A 21637-nucleotide genomic window follows, 5' to 3' on the forward strand; every position below is an offset into this window, starting at 1 on the left:
TGCTCGATTAATTAAACGACCAGTGGCAGATTCAGAGTGGGCGATGGTGGTGTTTGTCTCCCTCCCCCTAATATTTGTAAAAGATGGTTCCAAAAGATGTACATATGTATTAAAGACATTTTTTATGAAAATTTGAATTTTTCAGCAATCTTTAAATTTCAACTAATACTGAATTTAACTATTATTTTTCTACTATCAAACAAAAAATGATCCGATTCGCATTGGTCTACCCTACTTTTACACATTTCGCCACCCGTCTCCCCCCAAAGAAAGGTTCTCGGATCCGCCACTGTAAAAGGACAAACACATATAAATAAATCTATGTCGTACCTTGAAGTAAGCGAACCACTTGACAGCGAATATCGCTGGTTGCTTGTAAAACAAATTCTGCCGAACAGTCAATAAGGGAACCGTGAAATCAACGTAATCGAGCCGGTCGTTTGTCATCGAAAAGTCGCATACACCGATGTCCGCCTTCCCCGTAACCACTGAACGCATCGCTCCGCTCCAACTTTTTGTTGTTTCGTTGAAGTTCCCGTATTCGATTTCCTCGGCCACGATTTCAATAGTGAAGTTCAAAGCATGCTCCAGCTCTCTCATGATTTTTCCGAAATATCCGTACACTTCCTTATCGTATACTTTGAGCAATATCGAGGTCTATAGATGAAAGTGAATTTTTTTCATAAAAAGACCTTCTAAAAGAACTTTCTACCAAACTTTTACTCTATTATCTCTAAACGCTGCGTAAGAAGACGAAATGTTTAAAAATTACGTATCTTCGAAATAATGAATAATGAAAAATAAAGTAGTAAAGTGGCAGAATTTAAAATACCCTCAGTGATCTGAAATCTGGAGAGTGAAACTAAATCGTTGATCATAGTGCTATCGATTACAACATGAGAAAACAAGTGCTCTATTAGCACCGTAACCGGCATGTCACCCAAATGTGGGTATGTGGGTGACACGTAAATTCTAACGAGGCTGTATTATTTAAACACCGTTACAAAATTTTGCGTAAAATAAAATCGCAATATAATTTAAAACAAGATCAGCAACCTCTATTAACTAAACGCATATATTTTTAACCATTTACAATGTCTTAAAAAACGAAGTAAAGTATGTCTGGCTACGTACGGCCGATTCCACTGTGGCAAGCTACGTGTTACCATGAACGGTAGAAGATTTCCCAAGACAATTTTCTTTTTTATTTGATTATATATACCGAATTTTGATTGCATTTCTAAGGAACTCTTACTTGAACGGTGACTCCTCGCAGAACGATGCCCTTCAAATCATTCCTTCTCTCGTACAGGCTCAAGTTCGTGAATAACTCTATGCTCTGTGGCGAATTCACGTCCCACTTACCCAGCTTGAATATCTCTGTGCTTTTTCGATCCACGGAATACCATTCGTATAAAACATTATCCCCGGGACACATTACCAACATTTTAGTATTGAACGCCAGATGAAACGGATTTCCGGATGGTCTGTAACAATAATCGTGCAATGCGTTTTCCGGCGTTGGTAAGAACACGACAAACCACGCGGGGCAGGACATTTTGAAGTTTTTCGTGATCTTCGAGAACTCGTTGTACGCGTGCGGTCCAGGTATCAGGACGACGATGAGCGGTCGTACCATGCTGCCGCAATTTTTAGATAAGGCGTTCATGTTTTCGAACGTGATACTCGAGATGGCAATGTGGTTTTTTTGAAGGAGACGGGTCCATGTGTGCGTTAAGTGTCTTACTACGAACACTGAACGACATAAGAATGCAATTAGGAGAAATTATATATGTATATGATAGTTTAAATAAGATTAATAAGAGCAAGGGATCGTAATGAAATAATTATTAATTCGTACCATCGAAATCTTTATGATCGTTGACCGGCTGTACGAAAACAATGGCGTGTGCGAAATAGTACTTGCGAATGGTTTTTAACAATGGTATGTATCCCACCTCCTTGATAGGCATATCTGCCACTGACAAATAGATACCGAAAGAAACAAAATACAGATACGTCAGAAGTCTCATTTTATACGAGCCTTTCCACGTTCTCTTATTGTAAGAGCTGTTACCGAACGTCGCACCACGGTCTCGAGCGCAAATGACTGAATTTCCGTAAGTGTAGAGAAGCACTTTTATGGTGGATAATTCGAGCGTATGCAGGGACGAACATAAAATATTGAAGACACGCTCGTGTAATACTCTTTATCCCGATAACGTATGCCCCTTAAAATACGACACTAGACGAACGCGATGGTAATCGAATATTAAATGGAATTTAATAATGTCATGGTAATGCAGAAAACGGTAAGTTGGTTGATAATTTATAGAATGCACGGGAGATATGGAGCATAGCAAAATAGCTTGAGAAGATAATAGATTACAATAATAACGCGCACTTGACGGCCTCGTTGAAAAACTTAATTATGGTGTTGCGTACGAAAACATTTATGCGAATGTTCGTGAAAACATTTCTGGTATCGGAATATCCTGCAAGTACATAATTCGTTTCGGAAAGCCCCTTGGTTGATCGAACCTGCGGATCCGAGTCTGACACGTCTATCGCACAGAAAATACATTCCAATATGCAGTAACCTGATATAAACGATCGCATCGATCTACATTCCATTAGAAAATTACTACCAGACTTTTACTTTTTTCTGACGTTGAACGATTGCGCGTAAGCGGAGAGCATCGTTATTTTTACGCGTTCACGTTATAATGACCACGATATTTTACATAATGATCGCAGCTAAAGAACGGGTTTTTCAATTATATATCTACGTGCGTTCTTGTCGATTTCATAGAACTGAATTACGTTAAATGTAGAGCGAGTTAAATGTGTTCCGATGAAACGACATTGTATAAATACGTGATATTTAATGTTACCCTTCGTCTAATTCAAACACATTATATAAAGAAGAATGCTCAGAACACTGCGCTTCCATAATAATTTAAACGTAATTATATTCAATAAAACTCCGCGATAATACTCAAATTCGTTATCCAACAAAATGTGTTCGAGCATGTAAAGCGCTATAAGTAGACTGCGGATTGTATGCATTTGTATTCTAGCACATAAGGTTAATAGAATAAAGAAATTATAATAAATAATAATAAAATTTTTCTTAATAAATTTTTTTATCGCGTTATTAGATAAAAAAAGACGAATAAAAAGAGAACGTGTAAAAAGTAACATTATTGAAGTGTCCATTAACGATATTATTGATTTAGAATAAGTTATAGTTTTGTTATAGATGAGTCAAAAAATATATACGTACTTTCGTGACTACAGATGTCTGTAGTCACTGGTATCGTATTCATACTTTAAACCGTAGTATCGGATATTTTGATTCCCGCCATATCATATTAGATATACGTACATAATATAAATGGAATATATAATGCTCCATTTGTGCCAATAATACTCAGAATTTATGCTTTATCGGTAACGTCGGGTATTAACAATGAAATGGTAAGGACTTTAGAGAGGAGCCTTGAGAGCATGTGACAAAAAATTACATTTCATGTAGGTCTATTCTATATCTCGTCTGTGATGATAAATTTATCAAAAATGTATCAAAAATAATACAAGAACGTACTTTACGTCTACACGAAGCAGGAAGAATGACGAACGAAAACTATGTTCAGCGCTTAAGTAACGCTATCCCCACTCACTACGTAAAACGTCATACATACATATATGTATACATACATATGTCAACGGCGTGTCCCACCACAAACACTGGAATGTTAGAGAAAAAGGTCAAGCAGTTAACAGTCTTGTTATCATATTAGAATTTAAATATTAATATTTAATGAGTTATCTCATAGTAACTTTGTCATACATATTTTACTGCGAGTGTATACATATATCGTAATCCATGAATACACGTAACAAACAATATAAAAGTGAAACTGTTAACGATTCTGTTATTAAATATTACGACGCAGTTGATATTCTTACTAATTATTAAATATTTACGTAAGACGACTAACTGGTCATTTAAATATATTTATACAAATTAATTAAGAGTGTCAACTATTAATAGGTCTATAACATTTGTATTGTGATTCTAGATCTTTCGCTGGAATACATACGTATATACATATGTATGTATGTATCTACACATTTGTAAGTGTATATTAATCGGTTAACAAGTTTTAACATTATAATAAGTTATGACAAAATCTACTTTCCAAAATATTACTATACTTAACGCTTAATTTTTCGGCATTTAGATAAAATTATTTTATAATATCGATTGTAAAAAATAAAGAACTCTGAAAGCTATAAAGACATATGTATGTGTTTTCTTGAAGAGTGCATCCCTTATTACCACTAGTAATTACAATAAAATATCGTTTGAATTATAAACATGACAATAAATAACTAAAACGTGATAAAACACATCAAGGGCAATCCTATCATATGATGCAACAATGCTTGTTTGCATGATGATTTAAAGTTAGTGGTGTATATCGTGAATCATCGATCTTACACATAGAGGCCACGGGATCATCTGTCCAATTTCGCATTTCATTCAAAAATGGCGCCGCTTTGGGTATTGGAAAGTTTGTCATTAGTGCGTGTAAAATGAATTTTATAGGTATACAAGACAATTGTCTCTCAACAAGAGACGATCGAGATAATGTAAAAAAGCATTGTAGCTGGTAAAATGTAGAAAGAAATTCAATTGAAACCATATTTCCAGAAAGCGCCATTTTGTGTTGACTACGCAGAACGAGTCTGACGTGTGTAGGTATCGTTACCTATAAAAGAGTCATAACAGAATCGTCAGGACATACGGAAGCAGAATTTTGAAAGAAGAACAATTGTGACTCCGTGCTGGTTAGTGCTACTATTATATTCGATAAAACTTTACGATTGCACCTTACAAAAACTATAATTCTTAGTGTAAGCAGTAGAACGCGATAATTTACATTTTTGTTTGGGTTAATATGAAAATTGGAAAAAGAAATCGACCGATCGGGTATCAGCCCCGAAAACGAATCCGAGTGTTTCATTTTCCGAGCGATTGTTTCAACCAACTAAATTATTTGGACCGCTGACGGTTCTTTTCGTAATTCATACACATATGTCATATGACATATGTAATCCAAACAAATATGGCTACTGGGCTGTACCGTTTACATTAAGATGTCAATTTCTTTATTATGTAGATTTGGTTGTTAAAATGGTTTGGAGTAAAGATGTTAAAGTGTCCTTACAAAATAATGATGGTTCCATAAAAGAAATTCGGAGATTTATTTATAACGACCTTATGGTAGTAACTTTTGACGATGTTTATAAGAAGATAAGAAGTTTATTTCCCGAACTGCATAACAAGGACTTCATAATATTATGGATAGGTAATTTTTTTTCTATACAATAACTACGTCACTTTGCTTATTATAATAAAGAAGGCATCATGAAAATTTGTATGCTTTAATTGAAAATTTAATTTTCTAATAATATCAGTAAGTTTTTTAATCAAAATTTTGAATTTTCAGATGATGAGAATGATAAAATTACAGTGGCAAGCAATGATGAATTTGCTAGTGTTAAAAAAACAATTGATAAGAAGTTCATAGAAATTCTTCGGCTGTACATACAGGTACCTAATGAAAATAAAAAAGTATCACCTCCTAAGGAGGAAGGAGTGTTTCATTTCAATATAGCATGTGATGGATGTAATAGTGATATATTAGGATTTCGATACAAATGTATACAATGTGACAATTTTGATCTGTGTTCACAATGTGAAGCTTTAAATCTACACGCAGATCATTGGATGATACGTATGCCGCGAGAATTAGAATGGTCATCTCATCATGGCCGAGCTTTGCTGCATCATATAAGAAAATTTATCAGAAGAAGTGAAACACGTTTACGTAAAGACAATCTGAATGAGTGCCCAATGAGAAGATGCCATGAACCATCTGCAAATAATCCTAATCTATTTTCTTTATTCGATAAGTTTGTACCATACTTCAATGGTTCCAATGACAGAAAGACAGAAGCAAATGCTGATGATGCAGGTGCTTCTAAAGAAGCACCAGCACAAGAAGATAAGGAGAACGTGAAAACCCAACAAGTATTTAAACTTTTAAAAAAAGATATTACACAATTTCTAGATCCATTTGGAATAAACATTGACATTCAAATTGACGATAACAACACAAATGTACCTCAAACAGATGAACAAAAAAAAGAAGAAAAATCAAAAGAAAATGTGTCGAATGTAACAAATGTAGATCCTTCTAAACAATTTCCAAAAGAAAGTAGAAAGTCGACTGATTCTATTGATGATAACACATGTGAGTCTGATGCTACATCAGCTGTACATCAAGATACAACTACTCCAAAGACTTTACCAACAGACGAATGGACAATTGTAGATAAAAGTGATGCTTCTGACATCAGTTCTTCATCTTCAGTTTCATCCAGTTTAAGTAAGATGCCTGAAACTCAAGTAAGTCACAGAAAAGTAATTTACAATAATAAATATTAAATGTATAGAATTTTAATAATTACACCCTGTATCTTATTAGGTTTCTTCATCTGAATTGGCATCTCCAACAGCACCAAAAGAAGATTCATCACGTCAGAAAATTTATCCTGAATTACCAAAAGAGGAAAGAGTATTTCATCCCGATCCAGTAATTCATAATGCTCTCCAAACTATGATATTAATGGGATTTTCAAACAATGGAGGGATACTAACTTCTTTGTTAGAAACTGAAGGTGGGAACATCAATAAAGTTTTGGATATACTTCAATCTGGACAGCAGTAAACACAGATTTCAAAACTTATAATATACATATATAGTAGTTCATATATAGTTGATTTTGAATACATGTATAAATATTGTAACCTCTCAGAAGTATATTTTATTTGCAAAATTGAAATAGATAATCCTATATATCACCATTTGTAGTATTAATTAATATAGGTTGTAGTTACAGATCAACATTCCTTCTAAATTACTGTATCATTTAAATCAATAAAGTACATAATAATACATTCTTTGTTGTTCACTATATGACCAAAAATTCGTAGGAAAAATAATGAAATAATCACATTACAGTAATAAGTATAAAAGGAACCCTTTCAACTTTCGTAACAACCACTTTTATTTATTTTATAAAGGTTTACAATAATGCCAAAGGTCATATGGATTCCTATTTGACAGTAATTCTAATTCCTTGACCCCTTCTGGAGTGATCTCTCTAATCCATTTTCTATCTTTATAATATTCTATAATGGTATTAAATTCATCCTGAGTGTAATTTTCAATACTAATTGGAAGGAAAGGATCTAAAAGTTCAAATCCTTCTTTGCCAAGTAAATACTTTGGATATATAGATTCTCTATTATACTAGAAACAGAAACAGTTGATGATAAGTATTCTGAACAGTAGTATACCTTATGTGTTACATGACAATTGCCTGTATACCTTAACTGCTCTTGTATCCACTGATAGTATAGCCGCACCATTACACCAATCCTGATTTACAGCACTCAAAAGTGATTTTGTTAGTGATATCGTTTTGGGTGGTACATGCACCTTGTTTTCATCACGAATTGATGTATAATCAGCAGTCAATGCATTAAAACCAGTCATAACAGTCAACACTTTGCATTTGCCAGCTATACTAGCTCCCTTAAGTTCATTCACCAAAGCATCAATAACTCCGCAGGCAAATTTAAGTCGATGTATCCCAAAATCAATAAGATTAGAAAGTGATTCTCCACACTTTGTACTTTCTCGTGCACTCCATGTATAATCCTTAGAAACTTCCAACTGCAAAACAATTATTTTAATTACATGTAACACTGAAAATTATATTGTGTTTACTTACATGAAGTTCTTTAAATACTGGCGCATTTAAATTTTTGAAATATTTTAACCATGTTCCTGCATGAATAGTTAAGTCTATTTTATCTGGTTCCAATGGGGAATTTGCAATTTCTTTTGGAAATCTAAACCAAGTATTAACTAAAAATATGAAACAGAACAATATTATGCAGGTGATATAAATATACATTGCTAAAACTCTGCTTGTTACCTGATGGTACATGAAGAACAATGAACTTTTTTGCAAGACCATAGTGAATTAAATGCAATATGGTTGATGTTTTTCCTACACCGTCTCTACCATCTAACCATTACAATTGTAATAAAAATATAGTTGTATATATATTTCATTAATCCTCTCTGGATGAGAATTCAATAAAATGTATTTAGCAATGCTCTTTATTTGGCAGCATTTGCTATTAGGTTGCATACTACATAATCTCAAATTATGATTAAAAAGTTAAAAAGGATACATATAACATATTTATTTATAGGTCTTGTGTAATCTGTCTGTTCAAGATATGATATTATTTCAACTGCAGGTTTCCTAATTAAAATACCAAATTCTGCAAAAATCTTTATTTGTTGCTTCCATTCATTTGGTATATTGTTTTGTAATACTTGGTGATCCTCAAATGGTACTGTATATATTCGACCCAAGTGACTTTCAGTATGATTTGGAGGATACGTTTCAAAGGTACGGAAGGGCTCAATTTCAGTATTCTGAAGTTTTGTTGCAGTTGCTGTAGTATATGTTCGTCGTCCACTAGTAAGGCATATTCGTCTGAGTAATGAATCTAACAGAGTAAGAGATTCATAAGAATAATAACATATAACGAAAATGTTTCAAACGGTTTATGATAGCATGTGATAATTAAAAATATAGAGTGAAAAGTAAATTAACCTAACGTCTATAACACTTTACATTCAACTATATAAATAAAAAAAAGCGTACAGGTACAAACTGACATCATGTTGTCTATAATATCACAAGTAATATTATTTGAGTTTCTTTCTTATTTAAACAGTTTTAAAACATGTTCATTAAACGCACAGCAATTGCAGACAATACGCAACAAACTTAATATACGTATTTTACTGCATAGTTTGTGCCAGTTGTGCACTTACAATATTACCACGGTTACCATTTCAATCGATTGTATAAGATGTCCCTATTTACAAATATTTATGATTAATATGTATAACTTTACTTAAGTTTGTATAATAATTTAATTCACAGTCTAAATTAAATTGAATTAATCCTCTTAATAATACTTATAAGTATTATCAGGTACTATATATGCAAGTAAGAATCTAGTAATGTTTACTTTGCATTCGGCACACCTAGAAGCATACCATCAGCGACAAAGATTGACGCACGGATTACTCCGAAGTTATTCGTGAATTGACGTTAGGAATGGTTAGGAACATGTTGGCGGCAGATTGCAGGTTAACGAATACATAACACTGCCAGAAAACAATAACTTTAGCAAGTCAAATAAAAATGAATTTAGAATTATTAGGTAAGATTTCATAAATATTTATTTGAAAGCATAGTAAAACTGTTATAATTTTACTGAAGTTTCGCTTTTTCAGAATCGTTTGGACAGAATTATCCAGAGGTAAGATGCATCTATTAGAATGCATTGTGCATTTTTAATTTACTAACGTTACAATGTTTATAATTATTAGGAATTTGATGGTACATTAGACTGTATATCATTAGCGGTAACTTGTACCTTCAACAAGAGGGGAACTCTTCTTGCTGTTGGGTGTAACGATGGTAGAATTGTCATTTGGGATTTTTTAACACGAGGTGTTGCAAAAATCATTAGTGCACATGTACATCCAGTATGCTCATTAAGGTAAATTATTTAAAATCAGAATATACAATCATATCATTAAGTACACTTTAATACTATGTTACTAATATTTTCTTCAAATAGTTGGTCTAGGAATGGGCATAAATTATTAAGTGCCTCTACAGACAATAATGTTTGCATATGGGATGTTTTATCAGGGGAATGTGATCAAAAATACAGATTTCCTTCACCTATATTAAAAGTACAATTTCATCCAAGAAATCTTAACAAATTCTTAGTATGTCCAATGAGACATGCAGCAGTAATGGTTGATGTTGAGGGTTCACATAGAGTTATACCTCTTGATGATGATGTATGTACATATGTATATGTAATATAACTGTGTAATACTTTCAACATTTATTTACAATAGTTTTATTGCAGAGTGATTTAAATATAGTAGCATCTTTTGATCGACGTGGAGATTATGTATATACTGGAAATGCTCGTGGTAGAATTCTAGTCCTTGATGCAGAATCTCTAACTGTAAAAGCATCATATAAAATATCACAAGGCACTGCAAGTAATACAGCTGTAAAAAGTATTGAATTTGCAAGGCGAGGTTCCTGTTTTTTAGTAAATACATCAGATAGAGTAATTCGAGTGTACGATAGTACAGAAGTATTAGCATGTGGTAAAGATGGTGAACCTGAACCAATACAAAAATTACAAGACCTTGTGAACAAAACTATGTGGAAAAAATGTTGCTTTTCTGGAGATGGAGAGTATGTATGTGCTGGATCCGCAAGACAACATGCTTTATATGTGTGGGAGAAGAGTATTGGAAATCTAGTAAAAATTTTACATGGAACTAAGGGAGAATTATTACTTGATGTTGTGGTAAATAAGTAACTTTTATTTCATTAACATAAAATGGTCCATAAATTAACTACAAAAAATCACTTTGATATAGTGGCATCCTGTGAGACCAATTATTGCTTCTATATCATCTGGTGTAGTTTCTATTTGGGCACAAAATCAAGTTGAGAATTGGTCTGCATTTGCGCCAGATTTTAAGGAATTGGATGAAAATGTTGAGTATGAAGAAAGGGAGAGTGAATTTGATTTGAGCGATGAAGATAAGTCTGTAGTCCAAGGTGAAGAAGCCCAGGATGAAGAGATTGAAGTAGATGTTGCATCTATTGATAGAGTTGCTGCTTTTTGTAGCTCTGATGAGGAAATGGAAGATATTGGTTCACTGCAATTTTTACCAATATCACCAGATGTAGAAGATTCAGAAGATAATCAAACAACGCCTCATGAACCACCTATGAAAAAGCATCGTTCTCATGATATTAATTTGCAGGGAGCACCTGTAGATGGTAATGTTTGAAACAGAAAATTCTGACGCAATAGTTAGTTTATTCAATTTATTATCAATACTTTTGTTTCTAGAAACTCATCCATTATTGAATAAAGGAAAAGATAAACCAACAACTAAAAAAGGAAGGCCACGATTGGAGCACAGAAAGGGGAAATAATTCAGAATGTATTCTTTGTACATTCTTAGTATCAGCAACTATATTATAATGTACAGATTGTTTAAAAATACTTTAAACATATTATCAATTCTGGTAATATTTTATAATTGTAATATATATCATAAAATGTTTACTACTTCCTATGGAATGTACCTTACATATTATTACATGCATCATTTGTGCATCAATGTGTTTTGATATTGAATAGCTGTATGAGAAATTATGCTGTACATGTTAACATAGATAAAAATTTTCAATTTCATATCCATCTTATAAATAAAAAGGCATACTTACTCTAAATTAAAGTATTTTCTATTCTAAATGATTATTATTTACGTAAATTTTACGGGATTGTTAAATAGACTGATGAAAAAAATTAATAAAATATATTTTTTTCAAACATCTAGAAAAGTACCTAACATTATTGTTCCATGCACTATCATTGTGGTAACGTTGTTATTGCCACGTGACCTGCGAAATGTGATTCAGTTAACCTATACTTTAGTACCAAATAATTTAAAAAGAAAACTAATTGATTGATAAATGATTTATCTTATCTCATGTAACAATTCCTGAAAGCGCAATTAAAATTGCGCAGTGATCAGACCAACTTCTTCCTCAAAGTGAATTAAATCGTCTGCAATGTTGACGTCGAGGTTATTGGAACAAGTAAATAAAAAATGGTTTAGCGTTCAGAAGAAAACGACAAGAGGTGTACAGTCTGCCAGAGATGTAATATTAAGTGGTGGAATTATTATCATTAGCGGAGTCCTTATTGTTTGGTTATCAGTTTTCCTCTACACTGCATTCTACTATGCATACATGCCGAGTATGTCCTATATACGCCCGGTGCATCTACAATTCAAGTGAGCTTATCACTTGTACGTTAGTTAAGTAGAAAGATTCGGCATATAATAGATCATACTGCTTTCTGTGTTTTATATAATCTCATAAAGTATATGTTATATGTAAATGTTGATTAAATTGTCCTTTATTATTACAGGTCATGCAATGAACAGAAAGGAATTTGTAGCTTCCCATCAGCATATGTACAGTTAACAAACAAGCAACAACTTCTTATGGTTGGACAACCATATAAAGTGAATCTGCATTTAGAAATGCCAGAATCGCCAGCCAATAAAGAACTTGGTAATATATATTTATTATAAAACTTCATTTTTTAAACAAATATAAAACTATAATCACTTATTTGTATTCTAATTTCTATTTTTTGTGTAGGTATGTTTATGGTTTGTGCACAACTACACAGCAGAGATGGTTTCCTTGTGGAGCATGCATGTAGATCTGCTATGATGCATTATCGCAGTACATTGCTACATGCACTTACAACTTTTACATTTTCACCTATGATGATTTTTGGTACTACAGAAGAAAAGCAAAATGTAGTTTTAGAATTATTTGGTAATTTCGAAGAAGATCAGAGCCATCCAGTTACAGTAATATACATTGAAATACAGTCAAGACATATTGAATTTTATTCAGCAACAGTTATGATAAATGCTCACTTATCTGGTTTACGTTATCTTATGTTTCATTGGCCGATTTTGTCTGCTATTGTTGGAATCGGTACAAATTTGTTTTTCATAGCTCTTGTCTGCACTCTTTCTTACCTTCACTTTACAACTTATGAAGATACTGGAGACGATAGTTTTATTTATGAAGAAGAAAAGAAAACAGAAGAAAAAGATGAACATGAAAAGAATTCTACTACAGATGAAGGAAAGGAACGTAAAAATAGTCAAGATCGTAGGTTACTCTTTTTCATTTTCATTAATAAAGTTTTGCATATTTATCACTATAGAATCACTATTAAAGTATTTCATTTTTTCTAGAACCATCTGATTCATCATCAGAAGAGAATTTTGCATTACCAGATTTTCTTGAGACTGAAGGTGAATCTCAGTCTTCACATATTGAACTATTGAAGTAATTTACTGTGCATTCCAATAGATATACGAAAATATGAATAATTTTTAACCAAAATAAGTAAATAATAAGAAAGTATGTCACGCAACTAATGTTCAAGAAGATAGATGTTTTCCACAAAGAAAGAAGTAATACTTAGTACGCAATTTTCTACTATATGCTTAGACTTTTCTATAGATAAATATACTACGGTATATAAACATATCATAAGAATATTTATTTTTTTATATTAAGATACTTTGATATCTCCTTGAATTGTACTATAAACAACTGAATCTTATCTATAATAAAATAACTTGCAAAAGTTATATATTTGATAAATCTATCATGTATGTTATAAGCATATAAGCCTAAGTTTCACTTACAAAATTTTATTTTATATGAAAAGTCGTCTACAACCTGAGTTGTCTGTTAATTATACGATTTATTTATTATAAAATTAAAGAATAAAATTCAACTTGAAAGGTGGATTTGCATTATCTAATGAAGGAATGTCCTTTTTTAATGTACATTGTGTCGTATTTCTCAGATCAACTAGAGATATTACCAACGAGGTCTGGGTTAAAATTAATGAACATTTTGCCCATTTTGTCTTAATTAATTGTAATCCAGATGAAAGTCATTACTACTTACGGCGAAACGTATATTTGTGAGTGTATTATGCACATACACATACATATATGTAGGTAGGTTCTAGTTTCTCGTGCCGTAATACAGAGAGGAAGTGTGCTTGGTACCCAATGACTCGGCATGCGGTTCCAGTATTCCAAGTTGCAACTTTTCATAACAAACAAAATTATTAACAACTCGTGGTTTTATGTTGATTTTTACGCATTAACTGACGTGTAAAAGATTTATGGAAAGATGCCTTAAGCTGTTTTATGATAGACTCGAAATTTATTTTTTCGCGCTTAAATCGACAGCGCCATCTGCTGAAGTAAAAGAAAATCAGAATCGATTTAAAACGATATTTCGAATATCGTTTTCAACGGTTTTACGTGAGCACCTTAATTGTTGCTGTACGTACATTATTTTCCAACAACAACTGTAACAAAATATAATAGGTATGTATATTAAGAATTGTAATACAATATCTTCGGAAAACATATTTTTGTTAAATTCCATAGAATTATTCTGAAACAACATGAAATCATTTTCAAAGGTACATTATCTTTACAATCGGAGGGCGTAGCAGTTAGGTTCCAGATGTACATATACCCACTTGAATTTCATCTAACTAAGGAACTGAAAATTTTGTAGACATTCGTGAGTATCGTAAATAATATACCACTTATAAATATACTGTAATATCAGATAGCACATGACGCCTTGAAGACGGTTTAATGGCACCTTAGACCTAAATTAGCCGTAATTGGGCGTCATGTGTTATTTGGGATATTTATTTCGATTATATGAAGACCTTGATTTTAAACCTTTCTCGTCACAAGGTTAGAGGAAGGGTAGGGAAGAATTACAAAATGAATAATCTTAATAAACACAACTATTGACATTAAATATGTTATTCTCTAGCATTATACGGCTAGTATACATTCATACAATGTTATCTTCACAACAACAAAACCTTTTCAATACCTATAGGAATACCATATAACAATGTTTCTATTCAGTTGTTATTTTTATTTATGTCTACTTCAAAGTATGATATAAGATGATTTTATCCTTTTACGAAGATAGGTTTTGGGAATGGTCAGATTTATAAAACATGTATGTTCGTACATGTACGTAATCCACTAGTACTGAAGGTCTAGAATAAAATCTTTCCAAAAGAAGACTATGCTGTCGAAAAGAAATATGAGTATTACATACTCTATTAACATGTCTGTTTGTCACTTATTGCTTCTATTTAGTTTAACCTCGAAAGTGCGTTCGTTCGATTAATTATATAAGTCAATTTTTTTCAGAAACGAAGTAATAAAGTAAGAACTAAAAAGATTTATTCTGCATTTTTTATTACGTAGATGTAAGGACCACAGTGAGTGTTTCTTGTTCCAAGTGGTCTTGTAGAAAAAGAGTCGAACTGAATTCAATGTCAATGGAAAATCAATTTGTGAGTCCCGATGTTCTTACGTTTCTGGACATTCGACGAGACTCGCTTTCATTTTGGTGGAGTTAGAGAACAGTCTCAGGAGTTTCGTACCGTAGCGACGTCACGAAAGTGCGTTTAATATGTCCCTGGCTGTATAGCGAGTGTTGGCACGTTAAAAACAGAAAAAAAAACAAGAATGACGGACATATGTATATACCGAGAGAAATCTTGCGCATGTAAGTGTCGGATGGGAAAGAGGAGCAGAAAGGGGCTGGGCGCATCTTATGCATTCGTAGGCGCAAGCCGCGTACACACGATGCATAAATACTACGGGGAACCGGTTCCCAGCGTTATCCCAGGCACCGCGCCGTCGCTGCGGTGGGTTAAAAAGGGGGAAGCTCAAAGGAGCAGCACGAATTCGTGGGGTCGCCTTGTGTTTCTCTTGGCTCGTTACTCGAGATTCAGACAGGTGTGCGAGTCTGTCTTTTTCTCTCTCCTCTCATTTCCTCTGTCTCTCCATTACTCTGTTCTCTGAATCTTCTCGAGGGTTCTCGATTCACTTCAAACGAGCGTGTTCTCCGACGCATATACGCGGAGAAGCGAAATTGCGTCAGCTCGATCCGATGCAGGACGAGCAACGTGACGGACAACATTGAAAACCAGATCGATTGATTAACGAAATTGTAGATCACATACGCATACTTTGGAATAGAAATGCAAACCAGCTGTGAACGCGATTTTCCGAATTCAACGATTTTATCGTACCAATCGTGTGCCTTGCCTATTTCACGAAGTTAATCGTGTGATCTTAATGCATTATTCGTCCGACCTGATGACGTTTGTGATAGCTTAAGTACTTCCCCCTGCATAGCCGCACGTGGAGTCTAACGTCAGGCGGTATCGATGCTGCGAATTAAAAGTAGAAACTATTGTCGACGTTCGTCGAATTTTATATATTTCATTCATATTATTCATTCAGATGTTGCGTTTCTTAAGACTCACCTTACGTAGGTTTCAATATTTTCACTGAAAATCACGAAATTGACAAGTCGCACACTCATTCGTGCTATTGTAATTTACAGAGTCGACAGGATCAACACAGACTAATTCTCATCGCTGGCCGAATATACCGAACGAAGTGTCGAACGATTGGACTATGTATTGCTGCGCCGCGTGGAAAAACTGTGATTTATGCTTGGCCATACTGGACTACACTGACGGTCTCTAACGGCTCGCTCCTTCACCATCGGCGAATCGGTATGTGTCACCACATTTTTATACGCTTCGATAAATTGCGTGTGAACCTACAATGAGCTTTTATTATCACATGGTTAATATGTATGTACCTATACGCAATTATTCTATACACGCGTTTCGTTTCCTCTATCCACGTATTCTAGAAACTTTCGAATATACATTCTTGATATAGACTATTCGAAAATTAATCGTGGATCACTTAATCATTATTTTATTTGATTGAAATTGAGAAAACGATCACTGCACACGTTCTCGCTCGTCCAACGTCTGTTTTTGTTCCACAGTTTTAATCGCATGCTGTTGATTTCATAAACATTTTCACATACATATGCATCCCCGATCCTTAATTCAATTTTTCAATGCTGAAAAACTGATCTAAATGCAAATTCGAACATTTCCACGCTTGAAGCGTATTTTTTCTCTGCAAATGAACTACCGGTTCAAACCGCGGCTGGCATTTCCACGGGAAAATTTATCGTCCACGGGAGACGGAAGATACAAGGGCGAGTTCGGAGGTTTTTTCATTGGCACGGCGTTTCTTTTACAAAATTCCTAACGTTCCGCTAATTACCAAACAACGCTGTTTATAGTTTTACTACTGCCTGACCGTTTATAGACATTGTCAAGCACCTGTCGAATCGGCAAACACTCGTGACTTATTTAATACGCAATGAGAAAGGCATTACTCGTTTATTGGGTTTTCGTATTGTTCGTACACGTTGCGTATCCTCTGTTCTGCTCTCGACTGTAATTTAATACGATAATATTGCTAATGACACGGTACTAGAAACGGCTATTCAATCGTGGATACGCTTGATATAATGCATTAATTGATACATTTACTGGAAGGAGTCAGGTATAGTCAGCAAATAGTTACGGACCATTGAGGAATTATCTCCTACATCATTTGTCCTGTTTGATTTTCTGTCACTAATTGGATTTGATATTATAGTAGTGATTTTAGTAAAACGGGAAAAATGGTCAGTTGATCTGATTATTGACCATGGACAGTTTTCATTTTCTTGGTTTAACCTAAAAAAAATGACAATCTTATGGATTAATTATTTTACTCTAGGACTCCACTGATATTACTGTTTACATCCGAAGCGACGATTCATCTCGATTGTGCTCCGGTTAATTAGTATAATTTCTCACCGAGGAAAAATATCTGTCAACGATGGCAGTTTGAGTTTAATACATTAAATACAGCTTTCACGACGGGCTAATTGACTTTTCAAAAATCGAAGCTTCACGATCACCGCGAGAAGACCTGATTACCCCCGTCAATGTTAAATTTTGCCGCGCGTGCGCGCACTGACGTTTCCAATTACTGAATGCGCGATCCGCCCACCGAAATTACAAATTTTATAATTTGTTGGACGCGAGACGTGTAAACGGCTTTATAATCGAATCAATATTTAATAGGATGCTCGTGCATGGGGTTGCGAACAACGTAATTAAATATACTCTACCTTTCAACTCATTACCAGACTGTGGATGTTTATGCAAATGCATATTTCTATAGAAAATAGGTAAAGTAATCTGACCTGGACAGAATTTGTTATTAGAGGGTTCTGAAGATATGTTGTTTATCTAGCACAATACGTATGTTTTGCGTATTGCATACTCTTTGCATATTTTGTGTATATTTCTTGCACACTTCATACATATGCAATGCAACGAAACGTTACTTTTCATATAATATCTAAAACTAGTAAGATTTTTTTTTGTATTGCCGGTTTTATGAACACCCCGTACACATCCTTTTTTCTCACGAACCATTTTTTCTTCTTTAGAACGATTTCGTTCGAAAGAACGACACATCGTTGCGTGAATTATTACTTTTCTTTTGTAACTTTTGTATTTCATCGCTTTGAACGGCTGTGTTTATTGCCTCTATGTCGACATAATTTCGCGGAACGAATCTACATCTGATGGATGGTGTCGATGAAAATTATATTTAAGTGGTACGCGCGACAATTGGGGTTCGTAAATCTCGTTGCACGCCGTAGAAGTAGTTACGGCACGTCCCGGGACCGAGCATCCCTCGATAGGAAGAAGATCTCCTCTGCGGTGATAATTCGATTTTCTTGCCGGCGCGGCGGGTGATTGTAGCGCAAACGAGAGACACATTCGAGCAACACGAACGTGAAACAGTTCAAAGACATTCTCGCAGTGACCGTGGCCGCAAAAATTCCGTCGAAGAACCGCGAAGAAGCGTATAATATGTACCTACACTTCGTTGCCATTCGTCCCCCAGCCTGAATTTTCACTTTTAGCCCTCTTTTCCTTTATTAACCCTCGTTTAAACGAGGGTGATTAAATCAGAGCGCTGGAATACGTCGAGGTGGATACAATAATTAACGGCCATTAATTCGACCGTGCCAGCACGTGTTTTAATTGAGGCAGTCGCGGCGAAAGTTATATCGTCGGAACCGACGAGCGACGAGCGTCCGATTTCAGGAGAGGGACGATAAGCCCCAGCGCGAAAACAGAAGTGATAATTCGCATTATCATTTTTATCCTCATTACGGACTACCGACGTTGAACGATTCAGCAATTAAATCGCCACTGTAAGCTATCCGCGTAGATCGATGTTATCTGGTCCGGTGTCGTTTCACCGGATTGGGGCGAATTTTCATCAGGGTACAATTTTAAATTCTACAGCGGTCTAATCGATAACCAGCAGTCGTATTATCGCCCCTTTTATTCGAATCGATAACAAAGAATCGTGGTTATTTTTACGTTGTGGCAATATACGGACACGTACATAAATGTATTATATTCGTGGCATAATGAAGGCGTGTCGAGACGCAAAAAGCAGAAGCTTCCCTGTGAATTGTGTTTCACCGCGGTAACACCACTGTCGCGATAATTCAATGAGTCTCGTAATGTGTTTAGCGGGCACGGGCTTTCTGAAATGGTTACGCAAGTTTGCTATACAAAGGTATCTCCCCCAGCTTAGGATGGGTCGTTCGAGGGCCGGTTACCAACAGGGTTTACGGGGTCTGGTAATTTTAAGAAATTCAATCCGTTGGCAATTGGCCACCAAGCGCGAAAATCTCGTTCGCTTAACCGTCACGAAATGAAACCCAAACGAATCTAATAAAGCCGTCGGGACGTTTCTTGGGGTCCATATTGCGCCAGATTTCTTCGGTTCTTGCTATCCCTTCTTGGTCAAGTTTCTACGGGCCGGTTGTGGTCGCATTGGTAGAGATCTTTCACTGCGGTGAATCAACTTCTTAGAACTGACTCGACGAAACAATTACATTCAATATGTTGTATAGCTTATCTCGTATTGGTGGGATTCCAAAAATGTCGAATCTACATGGCCTGGTTTAGAGGATTTTCAAATTCGTGATAGTGTAATTGTAGGTTCCGTAGATATTGGTGGATTTTTAAGATTAAAGGGTACCAACAGGTCTCTGGTGGTTTTGGGGTCGCGTGGGTACCCAAAGGTGTTTCAGATACTTTGGAAGTTTTAAGGCCACCGAAAGGTTCGAGGAGATTTTGGTATCTAAGCGGTTGCATGATCTACAAGAGGTTTCGAAGATTCCCAAGGTGCCTTACGCGATCAAAGGGTTTCGAAGGTTTAGGGTGCACCGTTGAATTTCATAGATCTCAAAATCCTTAGACTATAGGAGTCTTAGGAGTCGAGGTGGTCTGCCGAAGCTAAAGGATTTCGGGGGGTCTAGGCCCCGAAGATCTAAAATGTTCGACCAAAATCCTTCTACTCTTGACTGTCATAACAGTCTTGCAACCCTTTGAAGTCTCTTCTGATATCCCTGGATTCTTCGTATATTTTTGTAGTTAATTCTTTTTCCTGAAAACAATTTTGACGTTGTTCTATATATTCTATTAAGTTCGTGTTCCAAAGTGATACCGAAGTGACTTTACTCCGAACAATTTGTGTATACCCAGCGATCGTTTATGAATGGTTGGGTTCTCGGAGCAAGTAAACATTCCTTTGATCGTTTCCTTGTAAATTAAGAACGCGCTGTGGGAGACCGCCGCCAACCCTGGGCGTACAGGAAACCGGGTAAAAGGAGAGTTTCTCTGTTGCGCAATTCGAGTAACCCCTATCTGAAACTGCGAAGTGTTCCGCTTTCAAATTGCTCTGCGGCGCAGATACTTCGGGAACGGGCTATTCGAAGCGTTTGGCTTCGACGGCGGTGCGACGATGGTCGTTGAAAAATAAAAGAGCCGACGCCGAAAGCGATCTCGGCTGTCACGCGATTCCGAGGGACGTTCCGCGGATGGAATTTTACTGTATTCCGGCCGTACCGAATTATCGAGCGCCGTGCCTTGTAACACGTTTCGCTACAACGTAGCAGCTTTGATATGCAAAATACCTTGGCCGAATAACGAAAAAGTTATTTCACTTGTGCCACAGAAGAAACTCCGTGTTCGCGTTTATTCGCACGCCTCGCGCGATACTTGGGCACAGCGGTTAAACAGGCATATTTATTCATAAAAACAGATAAGAGTCTTCGCCTTTCAGACGGTAACAATTCGATCCACTTTTCTGTTACACCATAAACGAGATCGTCGTTAACAATCACGTTATTTCCTGCACTTCTTGACTATTAACGTCAGCTGGATCCATTCTCATTTTCTTACGGCAGAAATATGAATATCTTTGTTTTGCATGACTATCGCGAACCTTGGGAGAGGATTTTATAGCCGAACTCTGGCTCACCCTTCCGGTCATTAAACTCCTTGTTAATATAATCATTATTAGTGAAGTCGTCAAGTTTCCAAGGAGCGAATCCGTTTATCTCGGTTCCCCCTGTTAGCCCTCGGTATTTTTGCTACGGGAAAGGGAGAGAGAGAGAGAGTGCACTGTGAACACGTCCCGGGAAAAATTTATATTACATCCATGCTCGTCGTTTGATCGTGCTAACGCGACAGCGGTGCGTGAATGTCCGTCACATGATGTAATTGCTCGAACAACAGGTGTTTTCGGTCGGTAAACTCGTAAAGATAATTTTTTTTTAGCAAACGGCACGCTTATGGGAGTAGGCTAGTTGCCTCTATCGTGGATCCTCGTTCTGTTTATCGGCAAACGAACTTGAACTACTCTTTATCAACAACGTTAGCCACCCTACATGGTTGGAACTACGGGCAAAAAAGGAAACTACGTTTCAACTTGCAGTCGATTTTACTAGCGCATTG

At 35.4% G+C, this 21637-nt stretch overlaps 4 protein-coding genes across 4 annotated transcripts; 3 read left to right on the forward strand and 1 right to left on the reverse strand.

Annotated features, from left to right (window-relative positions):
* The first annotated feature begins 4795 nt into the window (after positions 1-4795).
* Positions 4796-7013, forward strand: LOC107185842 (sequestosome-1). Its single transcript, XM_015573613.1, has 4 exons — positions 4796-4857; positions 5190-5378; positions 5520-6481; positions 6561-7013. The coding sequence occupies exons 2-4, from the start codon at positions 5204-5206 to the stop codon at positions 6801-6803; spliced, it is 1380 nt and encodes a 459-aa protein (XP_015429099.1). The 5' UTR covers positions 4796-4857; positions 5190-5203; the 3' UTR covers positions 6804-7013.
* Positions 7014-7151: 138 nt separating this feature from the next.
* LOC107185871 (28S ribosomal protein S29, mitochondrial) lies at positions 7152-8971 on the reverse strand. Its single transcript, XM_015573643.1, has 6 exons — positions 8824-8971; positions 8342-8665; positions 8080-8172; positions 7873-8009; positions 7467-7814; positions 7152-7388 (listed from the first exon to the last, which is right to left on the reverse strand). The coding sequence occupies exons 1-6, from the start codon at positions 8840-8842 to the stop codon at positions 7152-7154; spliced, it is 1158 nt and encodes a 385-aa protein (XP_015429129.1). The 5' UTR covers positions 8843-8971.
* A 309-nt stretch (positions 8972-9280) lies between these two features.
* On the forward strand, positions 9281-11241 carry LOC107185835 (retinoblastoma-binding protein 5 homolog). The gene is made up of 7 exons (XM_015573602.1): positions 9281-9391; positions 9465-9490; positions 9561-9733; positions 9815-10043; positions 10115-10570; positions 10644-11052; positions 11126-11241. Exons 1-7 carry the CDS (start codon positions 9373-9375, stop codon positions 11209-11211), a joined length of 1398 nt encoding a protein of 465 aa, XP_015429088.1. The 5' UTR covers positions 9281-9372; the 3' UTR covers positions 11212-11241.
* Positions 11242-11853: 612 nt separating this feature from the next.
* Positions 11854-13162, forward strand: LOC107185887 (seipin). Its single transcript, XM_015573661.1, has 4 exons — positions 11854-12077; positions 12215-12360; positions 12451-12978; positions 13065-13162. Exons 1-4 carry the CDS (start codon positions 11854-11856, stop codon positions 13160-13162), a joined length of 996 nt encoding a protein of 331 aa, XP_015429147.1.
* The last annotated feature ends 8475 nt before the right edge of the window (positions 13163-21637 follow it).

The sequence above is a fragment of the Dufourea novaeangliae genome, unplaced genomic scaffold, assembly GCF_001272555.1.
Source record: "Dufourea novaeangliae isolate 0120121106 unplaced genomic scaffold, ASM127255v1 scaffold56, whole genome shotgun sequence".
Classification (NCBI taxonomy): domain Eukaryota; kingdom Metazoa; phylum Arthropoda; class Insecta; order Hymenoptera; family Halictidae; genus Dufourea; species Dufourea novaeangliae.